At 44.9% G+C, this 13,896-nt stretch overlaps 2 protein-coding genes across 2 annotated transcripts; both read right to left on the bottom strand.

Moving 5' to 3' along the window:
* Nucleotides 1-766: 766 nt before the first annotated feature.
* On the bottom strand, nt 767-5,012 carry LOC134302806 (zinc finger protein 420-like). Its single transcript, XM_062988018.1, has 3 exons — nt 4,916-5,012; nt 3,621-3,719; nt 767-2,512 (listed from the first exon to the last, which is right to left on the bottom strand). Exons 1-3 carry the CDS (start codon nt 5,010-5,012, stop codon nt 1,083-1,085), a joined length of 1,626 nt encoding a protein of 541 aa, XP_062844088.1. The 3' UTR covers nt 767-1,082.
* Nucleotides 5,013-10,591: 5,579 nt separating this feature from the next.
* Nucleotides 10,592-12,931, bottom strand: LOC134302797 (gastrula zinc finger protein XlCGF49.1-like). Its single transcript, XM_062988008.1, has 2 exons — nt 12,817-12,931; nt 10,592-11,985 (listed from the first exon to the last, which is right to left on the bottom strand). The coding sequence occupies exons 1-2, from the start codon at nt 12,929-12,931 to the stop codon at nt 11,390-11,392; spliced, it is 711 nt and encodes a 236-aa protein (XP_062844078.1). The 3' UTR covers nt 10,592-11,389.
* Nucleotides 12,932-13,896: the final 965 nt, after the last annotated feature.

The following is a 13,896-nucleotide window of genomic DNA, read 5'->3' as shown; positions in this document are numbered from 1 at the left end:
TCCGAACCCAGCGCGTTTTTGTTTGTTTATTTTTGTACTCCAGCGCCGGAATTAAAGCCGTCGGGAGTCTGGATAGTCTGCGTGTCGGGTTCTGACTGCTTCCGGTTTCTGACCCCTAGGACCCCGATTAAAGACAAAGACACAGAGCTTGGTTGTTCTTGGTGATAGAAACGTGTGGTGATCAGGGATGTTGGGTCGCTGTCGTTCTGCCTCTCTTGTCCGATCACTCAGGTTTGATGACGGTGGGGGAGGTGGGCGCTGATGTCCTGTGAAAGCCTTCATGACCTTGTTACCTGCTCGCTCTGCCTTCTGTCTGATAGGGTTTCTCTTCGGTGTGAATGCGCTGGTGTCTTTTAAGATCGTATTGTTGAATGAAACTCTTCCCACACTCTGAGCACTGATAGGGTTTCTCTCCGGTGTGAATGCGCTAGTGGATTCTGAGATGACTATGTTGATTGAAACTCTTCCCACAGTCTGAACCTTGTTACCTGCTCGCTCTCCCGTTTAGTTCTGCTGTAATAATTAGTGGGCGGAGTCTAAAGCTACTCTCTGTAAAACTGATATTTTACTCTTAATGATTCACATTGTAACGACATCTTCTGTTGTTTTACCCCGAGCTGGTTCTGACGGAAACCTGCAAGTCGAGACTGTCGTGCCAACAATGCTGCTCCTGCTAGATGTGACGGAACCTGGCGTGTTTGTGCCAAAAAGTCAAGAACTCACTTCAAACTTTATCACAGACTGGACTGAATAATAAAGAACTCACTTTATTATTTACTGGTTATAACTTTTATTTCAATTTAATTGTGTGTTTGTATGATTTGTGTAAATCCTGTTTATTTAAAGTTTCCTCCAGACCACCTGAGGAGGACGGAGGTTCCCGCTGAGTCTGGTTCCTCTCAAGGTTTCTTCCTGTTATTTTAAGGGGGTTTTTCCTGCCACTGTCGCCCTCGGTTTGCTCAACAGGAGGTTTTTGGTCTGTTGGTCCTGGATTCTGTAAAGTCGCTTTGAATCATGTTGCGCCAAAGTCTGCATAACGTGGCTAGCCAACTTTGATACCCATACCCATACGTTGACGAGGTTTAAATCAGGATTAGGACAGAGCTCTCCCACTCGCTTCCTACCTCAGAATCAGGCACATCTGAAATCCCTTGATCTGGTTTCTCCCCGGTGTGAATGTACTGGTGCCGTTTCAGATTATTTTGTTGATTAAAACTCTTTCCACACTGCGAGCACTGAAATGGCTTGTCTCCAGCGTGAATGCGCTGGTGCTTTTTGAGATTATTCTGGGTAGAAAAGCTCTTCTCGCACTGTGAGCACTGAAAGGGTCTCTCTCCGGTGTGAATGCGCTGATGGATGATGAGATTACTCTTGTTAGTGTAACTCTTTTTGCACTGTGAGCACTGGTACGGTTTCTCCCCGGTGTGAGTGCGCTGGTGTATCTTGAGATTGCTCTGGTGATTGAAACTCTTCCCGCACTGCGAGCAGTGATGTGGCTTCTCTCCGGTGTGAATGCGCTGGTGGATTTTGAGATCGTTCTGCTGATTAAAACCCTTCCCACACTGTGAGCACTGATGCGGCCTCTCTCCGGTGTGAACGTGCTGGTGTATTTTGAGGTGACCCTGCTGATTGAAGCTCTTCCCGCACTCCGAGCACTGATAGGGTTTGGTTCCGGTGTGAATGCGCTGGTGGATTTTGAGAGAACTTTGCTGAGTGAAGCTCTTCCCACATTCCGAGCACAGGTAGGGCTTCTCTCCGGTGTGAATGCGCTGGTGTTTTTTACAGACATTTGGATCAGTGAAGCTCTTCCCACACTCTGAGCACTGATACGGCTTCTCGCCGGTATGAAAGTGCTGGTGGCATCTGAAGTCCCTCTCTCGAATGAAACTCTTTGTACAGTACGCGCAGTAATACGGTTTCTCGCCGTTGTGAATGTGCTGGTGCAGTCTGAGAGTACTGTCTCGGTTAAAGCGCTTCCCACACTGTGAGCACTGATAGGGTTTCTCTCCGGTGTGAATGCGCTGGTGGATTTTGAGATGACACTGCTGACTAAATCGCTTGCCACAGTCTAAGCACTGGTACGGTTTCTCTCCGGTGTGAATGCGCTGGTGTATCTTGAGAGCGCTGTCCCGGAAGAAAGTCTTCCCGCAGTCGGGGCAGTGATAGGGTTTCTCCCCGGTGTGAATGCGCTGGTGTCTTTTGAGATCGTACTGCTGAACGAAGCTCTTCCCGCACTCTGAGCACTGATACGGTTTCTCACCGGTGTGAATGCGCCGGTGGATCCTGAGATGAGTCTGTTGATTGAAACTCTTTCCGCAGTCCAGACAGTGATAGGGTTTCTCGCCGGTGTGAATGCGCTGGTGGATTTTGAGATGACTGTGCTGATTGAAACTCTTCCCACAGTCTGAGCAGTGATACGGCCTCTCCCCGGCGAGAACGTACTGGTGGACTTCAAGATCACTCTGGCAACCAAGACGTCCACAATCTGAGCTGGAGAGGGCGGCGTCCACTTCTGGAGTAAATATAAAATAAATAAACACACAAACCGAGTGTAAAATACTAGAAGCGAGTAACAATTTATGTTAAGGCCATGCAGCCACTGTTGGGCCCTTGAGCAAGGCCCTTAACCCTGTCTGCTCCAGGGGCGCCCGTACATAGACTGACCCTGCGCTCTGACCCCAACTTCCAAACAAGCTGAGATACACCGATCAGCCATAACATTAAAACCACCTCCTTGTTTCTGCACTCACTGTCCATTTTATCAGCTCCACTTACCATATAGAAGCACTTTGTAGTTCTACAATTACTGACTGTAATACTGACTGTACCATCTGTTTCTCTACATGCCTCGTTAGCACCCTTACACCCTGTTCTTCTCTGGCATGGTGCTGGTGTGTTAGTGTGTGTTGTGCTGGTACGAGTGGATCTAAACACCTCACTGTCACTGCTGGACTGAGAATAGTCCACCGACCAAAAACATCCAGCCGACAGCGCCCCGTGGGCAGCGTCCTGTGAGCACTGATGAAGGTCTAGAAGATGACCGACTCAAACAGCAGCAATAGATGAGCGATCGTCTCTGACTTTACATCTACAAGGTGGACCAACTAGGTAGGAGTGTCTAATAGAGTGGACAGTGAGTGGACACAACACACACTAACACACCACCACCGTGTCAGTGTCACTGCAGTGCTGAGAATCATCCACCACCTAAATAATACCTGCTCTGTGGGGGTCCTGTGGGGGTCCTGACCATTGAAGAACAGGGTGAAAGGGGGTAACAAAGCATGTAGAGAAACAGATGGACTACAGTCAGTAATTGTAGAACTACAAAGTGCTTCTATATGGTAAGTGGAGCTGATAACATGGACAGTGAGTGTAGAAACACGGAGGTGGTTTTAATGTTATGGCTGATCAGTGTGTAAATATGTATATATAACAGATAAAGGTGTTCTTATTCTTATTATTATCTCCAAAAACAATCCGTGGTGCTGCTGTGCTGAACTAGCTTTCATTTACAAATGATCATGAGAATCTGGGAGCTCATAATGAATAGAGGGGGAATTGGGATCAGAGAAAAGATACAGATACAGTTAGATACAGTTTTGTTTCACTGAATTCACCTTTATCTTCCGGATCTTCTTTTTTCACAATTTGTATATAGAAGGCGTTATTCTGTTGATCCTCTGAGGTGACATCGACAGAGGATGATGCTTCTCCACCTGAAATTTCAACAAGGTGTGAAAGCAGAAGCACAACAATTGAGGGGGAAAGTGAGGAGCAGGTTACAAACCCAATTCTAATGAAGGTGGGACCTGAGATATTTCATCTTTTATCTGCTCGACTTCATTTCATTTATTAATAAACATCCATTCCTGCATTTCAGACCTGAATCACATTCCAAACAAAGTTGGGACGGTAAAGCATTTACTACTTTGTAATGTCGTCGTTCCTTTTCACCACTTAAAAGAGGTTTTGGCACCGAGGAGACCAAGTGATTTAGTGTTTCAGCTTAAGATGTGTAACAGTACGGGGGGTTGTTGGGATCGACCACAATACACGTTTCCACTGTGTGATGGTCCATCCTAGATGCCTCAGAGCCCAGAGAAGTCGACGCCGCTTCTGCACGTGGTTAACATAAGGCTTCTTTTTTGCACAGTAAAGTGTTAAGTATGATTAGTGCAGTAACTCTGTATTGTAGAGCTTGATAAAGGTTTGATAAACTAATCCCTCACCCATGTGCTTATATCAGCTAGTGTTGAGTGGAGGTTCTTGATGCGGCGCCGTCTGAGGGATGGAAGATCACGAGCGTTCAGATTAAGCTTTAAACACTGAAATTCCTCCTGATTCCTTGAATGGTTTCATGATATTCTGCACCGTAGAGGGAGAACATGCAAATCCCTTCCAATCTTTCTTTGAGGTTCATTGTTTTTAAAGATTTCAATCATTTTCTCACACATTTGTGGACAAACTGGATCCTCTGATCATCTTTACTCATCAGAGACTCTCAGCCTTTCCTGGATGCTGCTTTTGTACCAAACCATGATTACAATCACCTGTTCACATCACATCATTATTTAGTGTTTTCACCTCATTACTAGCTCTAAATTGCCCCCGTCCCAACTTTTTTTGGAATGTGTTGCAGGCCTGAAATGAAGGAATGGATGTTTATTAATAAATGAAATGAAGTCGAGCAGATAAAAGATGAAATATCTCAGATTCATCCTGTCTGACATCAAATAAAAGTCAAAGTCAATGTAAGGAACTCTTATTATTCATTATTCATGTTCTCTCATTGCTTTGTGTACTCAAAGCTCTTTCTAAATACCAAAAAAAGTTAAAACTGGGATTAATAAAACCACTTCCTAAACATCAGAGATCCTCCTAAAATATGGCATACTGCCCCACTTCTACTCACAGAGGTAATCTTCATCTTCTACCTCTTCCTTTTTTATTAGCTTCTCCTCAACATCATTCTGTAGATCAACGAGGTTTTCCACTTCTGCAGATTCCATGATGATCAATCTGTGCAGAATCAGAAAAGATAAACAAAATAAAACGACGTAATGAGAAATAAAAGCAATTTTAAACTTCATTATCATTATATAATGTTTCATTAAACTGAACAGCGCTGAACAACTGTTAATAATTTACATTAAAGTGACTTACAGTTGTGGCCAAAGACCTAAACCAGTGATCTTCTGATTAATAGTCCAGTATAGTACCCACTGATCCACCACTGCCTACTGCTGTTGGTTTAAACTGTGCATTGTTGGTTTATTGAGAGTATAAAGTGGTTGGTTTGTTGCTGGTTCAAACAGGACAGTGTCGACTCATGACTCGCTTATATATACATCATTATTATTATTATTATAAATATTCTGCTCTCTAATAATAATAATAATAATAACGCTCCTGCCGTCTTAACCCACAACACACACTATGTGTAAATGTTCCAGCAGCTTCCGGTGTAGTGATGAAGCGTCGCTCCCTACTCCCTACACAGTCTGAAGTTCACTTCATTTGAACATTCTCGTTACCTTTGGATCAGAATCTCACTTAAAATGGTGGAATACCCTACGTAGTGCACTTCACAGTAACAGATAATGTGAATGGAACGCTCCTACAGAATCGGTGCTGATGATTGAAAGACGCTTTCTGAACCAATCAGAGCTTCTGATTGTAATTGTTAGTAAGAAATGCTGTTATTCGCATTTATTCAGTTTGCGTCACACAGATGACGCGGTAATGAAACGCTCGATCGGCTTTCTAACCACTTCCTGTTTTACTTCACCACCGGGAAAAGTTTGGAGGTTTTTAATTATAAGCACATTTACAAAATAACGGATTCTATTCCTAATGGGACGCACGCTTATAAATGTAATAGCATCTGGAAGAACAGAAGCTCAGGTAAGCAGCGGTTATAATTGTTTTTGCTGTGTTTGGGATTTTGGCCGCTGTGCCGTGATTTATCGAGCGCTTTTGTTCTGTAATGAAAACAAAACGTATCAGTTGAAGCTTTTAACTGGAACCTTCTTGTTACGGAAATTACATTCATTTACACAATGAGGAGGAAAGTAAAGACACGAAGTAAAACGGCTAAATACACTCGCTAATCTGTTGTTGTTTATATCTGAACTTACAGATTATTTCTTTATTTCTACGCTACATTTCCAATATATGTTTTGTGTTTATTATATTGACTCGTGACTCGACTCGGACTCTAGACTAAAGACTCGTGACTCGACTCGGACTCTAGCCTAAAGACTCGTGACTCGACTCGGTCTCTAGTCTAAAGACTCGTGACTCGACTCGGTCTCTAGTCTAAAGACTCGTGACTCGACTCGGTCTCTAGCCTGAAGACTCGTGACTCGACTCGGACTCTAGTCTAAAGACTCGTGACTCGACTCGGTCTCTAGTCTAAAGACTCGTGACTCGACTCGGTCTCTAGTCTAAAGACTCGTGACTCGACTCGGTCTCTAGTCTAAAGACTCGTGACTCGACTCGGACTCTAGCCTAAAGAATCGTGACTCGACTCGGACTCTAGTCTAAAGACTCGTGACTCGACTCGGTCTCTAGTCTAAAGACTCGTGACTCGACTCGGTCTCTAGTCTAAAGACTCGTGACTCGACTCGGTCTCTAGCCTGAAGACTCGTGACTCGACTCGGACTCTAGTCTAAAGACTCGTGACTCGACTCGGTCTCTAGTCTAAAGACTCGTGACTCGACTCGGTCTCTAGTCTAAAGACTCGTGACTCGACTCGGTCTCTAGTCTAAAGACTCGTGACTCGACTCGGACTCTAGCCTAAAGAATCGTGACTCGACTCGGACTCTAGCCTAAAGACTCGTGACTCGACTCGGACTCTAGCCTAAAGACTCGTGACTCGACTCGGACTCTAGCCTAAAGAATCGTGACTCGACTCGGTCTCTAGTCTAAAGACTCGTGACTCGACTCGGACTCTAGCCTAAAGACTCGTGACTCGACTCGGACTCTAGCCTAAAGAATCGTGACTCGACTCGGACTCTAGTCTAAAGACTCGTGACTCGACTCGGACTCTAGTCTAAAGACTAGTGGCTCTGGTTGGCCACCATATAAACAGCATCACTATCACTAAAACTAACTAAACTCAGCTCTGTAATCCTAAACGTCATCAGTTTCTCCAACATAAAACACATGTACCAGCTGTGATTAAATACATCAGCTGTAAACATCAATGTGGTGGTAAAAGTACAAATCGTGAAGCATAGGGTTCAGTTTTAATTGTATACTCTGTTTAAGCAACAGTGTCGTTTTATGAACTCAGTTCTGATTAATGAATCAATTGATTCATTTCGCTGAATCGGTTTGTCAATACTGAATCATGTGCGATGCTAACCGTTAGCTGAGAAGCTAACGGATTGTGTGTCTAATAAGAAGAGAGTTAAAGCATCTTAAATCCTCACAGTGATCATTTATTACAAACTCTAGTGTTATTATTAATTAGAGTGTATTTAATAATGAAAGTGTAATAAATGAATAAATCAACATTTTACTTACAGATGATTCAGTTTAGTACAAACACATCAGCGACCGAAGCTGCTTCTTCTTCTTGGTTGAATAGTTCACGTTTATTAGCGCCACCTACTGGACTGGACTGGACTGACGAGCGCACCTCCCTAGGGCTAGGCTGTTTGGCCACCCTTCTTGACTTCGAGGTGTTTAAGAAGTCCCAACAACACTGCTGTACCTGCTATGCTCATTCCAGATCAACTCATTTTAACATTACCATGTTAGTATTACTGCAGTCGGGTCTGTTAAATATGTTCTATGTTACATTTCATACATGTGTAATTATCTGTACTATTATGTGTATTATTGAGTGCATCACCAAAGCAAATTCCTCGTATGTGTAACATAAAGTCATTCCGATTCTGAGAATGGGTCACTACCCAGACCCCCATTATCTGGTGAGTAGTTGGCGTATGTCTGCTTATTTCTGAAAATTCTGGCTCTTAAAGTAAACAACCAAGGGTGCCAATTAATGTTGACCACCAAATGTAAATAAAATTCCATTTATTTTAGTTCAGTTTAATATTCTCACACAGCAGCTTCACAACGATCCAAGTTTGGTTCTGAATGGGAATGATAAGGAGGAATCTCTGGGAGGATCCAGGTTCAGAAGGTTCCATAATTCTGGAGGTGGATGTGGGCAGTAAGGTTAGGTTCGTGTGACAGACAAGTGATTCGTACTGTGTAGAAATATATACAGTGTATCACAAAAGTGAGTACACCCCTCACATTTCTGCAGATATTTAAGTATATCTTTTCATGGGACAACACTGACAAAATGACACTTTGACACAATGAAAAGTAGTCTGTGTGCAGCTTATATAACAGTGTAAATTTATTCTTCCCTCAAAATAACTCAATATACAGCCATTAATGTCTAAACCACCTGCAACAAAAGTGAGTACACCCCTAAGAGACTATACCCCTAAATGTCCAAATTGAGCACTGCTTGTCATTTTCCCTCCAAAATGTCATGTGATTTGTTAGTGTTACTAGGTCTCAGGTGTGCATAGGGAGCAGGTGTGTTCAATTTAGTAGTACAGCTCTCACACTCTCTCATACTGGTCACTGAAAGTTCCAACATGGCACCTCATGGCAAAGAACTCTCTGAGGATCTTAAAAGACGAATTGTTGCGCTACATGAAGATGGTCAAGGCTACAAGAAGATTGCCAACAACCTGAAACTGAGCTGTAGCACAGTGGCCAAGATCATCCAGCGTTTTAAAAGAGCAGGGTCCACTCAGAACAGACCTCGCGTTGGTCATCCAAAGAAGCTGAGTGCACGTGCTCAGCGTCACATCCAACTGCTGTCTTTGAAAGATAGGCGCAGGAGTGCTGTCAGCATTGCTGCAGAGATTGAAAAGGTGGGGGGTCAGCCTGTCAGTGCTCAGACCATACGCCGCACACTACATCAAATTGGTCTGCATGGCTGTCACCCCAGAAGGAAGCCTCTTCTGAAGTCTCTACACAAGAAAGCCCGCAAACAGTTTGCTGAAGACATGTCAACAAAGGACATGGATTACTGGAACCATGTCCTATGGTCTGATGAGACCAAGATTAATTTGTTTGGTTTAGATGGTCTCAAGCATGTGTGGCGGCAATCAGGTGAGGAGTACAAAGATAAGTGTGTCATGCCTACAGTCAAGCATGGTGGTGGGAATGCCATGGTCTGGGGCTGCATGAATGCAGCAGGTGTTGGGGAGTTACATTTCATTGAGGGACACATGAACTCCAATATGTACTGTGAAATACTGAAGCAGAGCATGATCCCCTCCCTCCGGAAACTGGGTCGCAGGGCAGTGTTCCAGCATGATAATGACCCCAAACACACCTCTAAGACGACCACTGCTTTATTGAAGAGGCTGAGGGTAAAGGTGATGGACTGGCCAAGCATGTCTCCAGACCTAAACCCAATAGAACATCTTTGGGGCATCCTCAAGCGGAAGGTGGAGGAGCGCAAAGTCTCGAATATCCGCCAGCTCCGTGATGTCGTCATGGAGGAGTGGAAAAGCATTCCAGTGGCAACCTGTGAAGCTCTGGTAAACTCCATGCCCAGGAGAGTTAAGGCAGTTCTGGGAAATAATGGTGGCCACACAAAATATTGACACTTCAGGAACTTTCACTAAGGGGTGTACTCACTTTTGTTGCCGGTGGTTTAGACATTAATGGCTGTATATTGAGTTATTTTGAGGGAAGAATAAATTTACACTGTTATATAAGCTGCACACAGACTACTTTTCATTGTGTCAAAGTGTCATTTTGTCAGTGTTGTCCCATGAAAAGATATACTTAAATATCTGCAGAAATGTGAGGGGTGTACTCACTTTTGTGATACACTGTATATATACCGATCAGTCATAACATTAAAACCACTCACTATCCATTTTATCTATTTAGTTCTACAGTTACTGACTGTCGTCCATCTGTTTCTCTTCTGTTCTTCAATGGTCAGGACCCCCACAGAGCAGGTATTATTTAGGTGGTGGATGATTCTCAGCACTGCAGTGACACTGACATGGTGCTGGTATGAGTGGATCTAAACACCGCACTGTCACTGCTGGACTGAGAATAGTCCACCAACCAAAAACATCCAGCCGACAGCGCCCCGTGGGCAGCGTCCTGTGTCCACCGATGAAGGTCTAGAAGATGACCGACTCAAACAGCAGCAATAGATGAGCGATCGTCTCTGACTTTACATCTACAAGGTGGACCGACTAGGTAGGCGTGTCTAATAGAGTGGACAGTGAGTGGACACGGTATTTAAAAACTCCAGCAGCGCTGCTGTGTCTGATCCACTCATACCAGCACAACACACACTAACACACCAGCACCATGTCAGTGTCACTGCAGTGCTGAGAATCATCCACCACCTAAATAATACCTGCTCTGTGGTGGTCCTGTGGGGGTCCTGACCATTAAAGAACAGCATGAAAGGGGGGTAACAAAGCATGCAGAGAAACAGATGGACTACAGTCAGTAATTGTAGAACTACAAAGTGCTTCTATATGGTAAGTGGAGCTGATAAAATGGATCAACACAAATGAAATGCTTTGATTTAACTTGTTTTATTTAACTGGTGTCGGTGCATTTTTCCAGCGTCGTAGCAACTTTTTAATACCGTCAGCATAAAAATGTGTTTGGTTGATGCGCCGCTGCTTTCACATCATCATCACATGGAAATCTTCTTCCCCTTAAAGCTTCTTTCAGCTTCCTAAATCCGGACTATAAGCGTCTCTCAGTCTCTCCTCCCTCTCTCACCGTTTATATCCAAAATATACATGTGAGGAAACTGCACCAACTTTTCCATCAGTGGCAGGAAAACCCCGGTTAGCTCAAGATCAAGGAACGTTGAGAGGAACCAGGCCCCGAGCTCATGTGTTCTTCAAGAAAGTCTTCCAGAATAACACTGTATTTCAGAGAAGTAAACATCACTGTATAAAAATATTAATAAGGGCGCCCAGGTGATTCTGAACTCCTCGGCATTGCCACCGGTCGGCCGGGCGCCATCTAGCGGGCATGATTGTCAGTGCCTGCAGCAGACACGGTTTTGCTAGGGCGGGATGACCGGACTATGTGGGCCAGGTCTTCAAACACTGTGTAAGGACCCTGATTGGCAGATAAAGAGGCACCTGTGCAGAGTGAATGGGTGGAAAAGGGTTCCACTAAGGGCTGTGTGAGGGTCGGAGGAGGCGTGAGCAGCGATATACCCACCTCGACTACAATCAGGGATCCACCAGCTGCGGAAGACGGACTGACTACGATAAAATTGGGGAGAAAATGTATAAATAAAATAGGAATATATATATATATATATATAGACAAAGTATCTGGGACCAGGAGTTGGTTAATTCTCCACACTGGCGTCATGAGCTGTTGCCAGATGGTTGGTGCACTTGTGCTTCTTGAACGTACTCAGATGAGAGAAGCTTCTTCCACAGTCTGAGCAGTAGTACAGGTTTCCGACCTGATGAGTGCGCTGGTGCACGTTCAGATTGCTCACCTGACTGAATCTCCGCCCACACAGCGAGCACTGATGGGGCTTCTCGCCGGTGTGGGTCAGCCGGTGCCGCTGAAGGTGAGCGAACTGAGTGAAACTCTTGCCGCAGTCCGAGCACTGGTACGGTTTGTGCCCGGTGTGAATGCGCTGGTGGATCTTGAGGTGACTCGGCTGGTTGAAGCTCTTCTCGCAGAGCAGACACCGGTAGGGTTTCTCTCCGGTGTGAATGCGCTGGTGTGACTGGAGATAGGACTGCTGGGTGAAGCTCCGCCCGCACTGCGAACACCGGTACGGCCTGAGTCCGGTGTGAATGCGCTTGTGTCTCTGCAGCGTTCCCTGCTGAGTGAAACTCTTGCCGCAGATGGAACAGAAAAAGGATTTAGGTCCCGAATCCACGTGCTGGACTGACGGGAGGAAACTCTGCTCAGGGAAGTCGTTCATCTCTGAAACAGACAGTAACAGGGATGAAGCAGATGAATAAGGCATAACATTATGACCACCTTCCTAATATTGTATTGAAGGCATGGACTCCACTAGACCCCTGAAGGTGTGCTGTGGTATCTGGCACCAAGATGTCAGCAGCAGATCCTTTAACTCCTGTAAGATGGGAGGTGGAGCCTCCATGGATCGGTCCCACAGATGCTGGATCGGATTGAGATCTGGGGAATTTGGAGGCCAAACTGGTCGTTGTTCTCCTCAAACCTTGTGTATCAGGGAGCATCATCCTGCTGAAAGAGGCCGCAGATATCAGGGAAGCGTCTCCATGTGAGGGTGAACATGGTCTGTAACGATGCTTAGGTAGGAGCTACGTGTCAGAGTAACGTCCACATGGATGCAGGACCCGAGGTTTCCCAGCAGAACGTCGCCCAGAGCATCACGCTCGTCTTCTTCCCATAGTGCATCCTGGTGCCGCGTGTTCCCCAGGTAAGCATGTGAGGTATTGATTTGGTCGCCAAACCATCCAGATCTCAATCCGGTCGAGCATCTGTGGGACGTGCTGGACAAACAAGTCAAATCCATGGAGGCGCCACCTCACATCTTACAGGAGTTAAAGGATCTGCTGCTGACATCCTGGTGCCAGATACCACAGCACACCTTCAGGGGTCTAGTGGAGTCCAGGCCTCGACGGGTCAGGGGGACCAACACAATATTAGGAAGGTGGTCATAATGTTATGTCTGATAGGTGTATATGTTTGACACTTATACAAGCAGATGATTAATGGATTAAATGTAACAAGTGTTATTAGATAATTCACCTGGATGTAACATCTCACCTGTTTTATAGAGATAATCATCATCAAGTTCCTCTTTTATTTCAGCGTTCTTCTGGAATCCTCCATTCTGCTGCTCCACGGGGGTTTCTTCAATAAAAGTGCTGGACACCTCCATCTTCTCCTCCTCACCAACCTCACGACCAACAAACAAAACTCAATAAGTAAAACAACTACTGCATGGATCGATCTGAACGGCTTGTCAAATATCTGGATCAGTCACCCAACTGGCAATGAGTGCGGTGTCGAACAGCCAATGAGAACGCAAGATACGGTGTGAGGGGAAACACTGGGGAGGAGTGTAAACAGGTGGGACAGGGGAGTAATATAGTTTATATCAGAATACATCAGCACACACACACGTTTTACAGTATTTCTGACCTTATCGTTCTCTACAAAACACCCACGCTGCATTGCAACAATATTTATTAACCCCCAACTCACTACAGAACAATCCAAGCTGTTCACGTTGCCAAATCCACTCAGATTCATTTATTTTTCTCTTTGATTTTACGCTGCACATCAGCGCACAAACTTTGATCTCTCGCTACGTGTTGACGTGTATTTTTGGACGTGGTATCATTAAACCCCTCGTCACTTCTCATGTGTGTTTTTTCGTGACAGAACGTAGTTTTGGAGACCAGAGAAGCTCGCCTGTGATTCCAGTTGGTGATAGATGGTGTAGTGTATGACCCCCTGTCACCGATCAGTCGTGTAGTGTGAAACCGTACAGCGACCCGACCACTTGGAAAGTCGTGTAGTGTGAACTTGGCATAAGACTTGTTCAGCTTTTTATTTTAGTTAAGAACAGCCATAAGTAAAATGAATGAAGACGAGGAGGAGGAGGGGGGGGGGGGGGGGGGTAGGTCAGTACTATGAGAGGGTGTCAGTCCATCTAACACATCAAAAACAAACAGAAGAACTTTAAACTGAGTCCTGTAGTGAAAACCCACGTATGATGACCCATGTAGAGATCATTACAATAGTCCAGCTGAGACGACATCAAGACATGAAGAACCTCCTCAAAATCAGGAGAATAAAATGACCTAAGTTGGAAGAAAGTGCTTTTCATAAGAGAATTTA

The sequence above is a fragment of the Trichomycterus rosablanca genome, chromosome 2 (assembly GCF_030014385.1).
Source record: "Trichomycterus rosablanca isolate fTriRos1 chromosome 2, fTriRos1.hap1, whole genome shotgun sequence".
Lineage (NCBI taxonomy): Eukaryota > Metazoa > Chordata > Actinopteri > Siluriformes > Trichomycteridae > Trichomycterus > Trichomycterus rosablanca.
The sequence above is the reverse complement of the archived record's forward strand: the minus strand, read 5'-3'. Positions and strand labels throughout refer to the sequence as shown.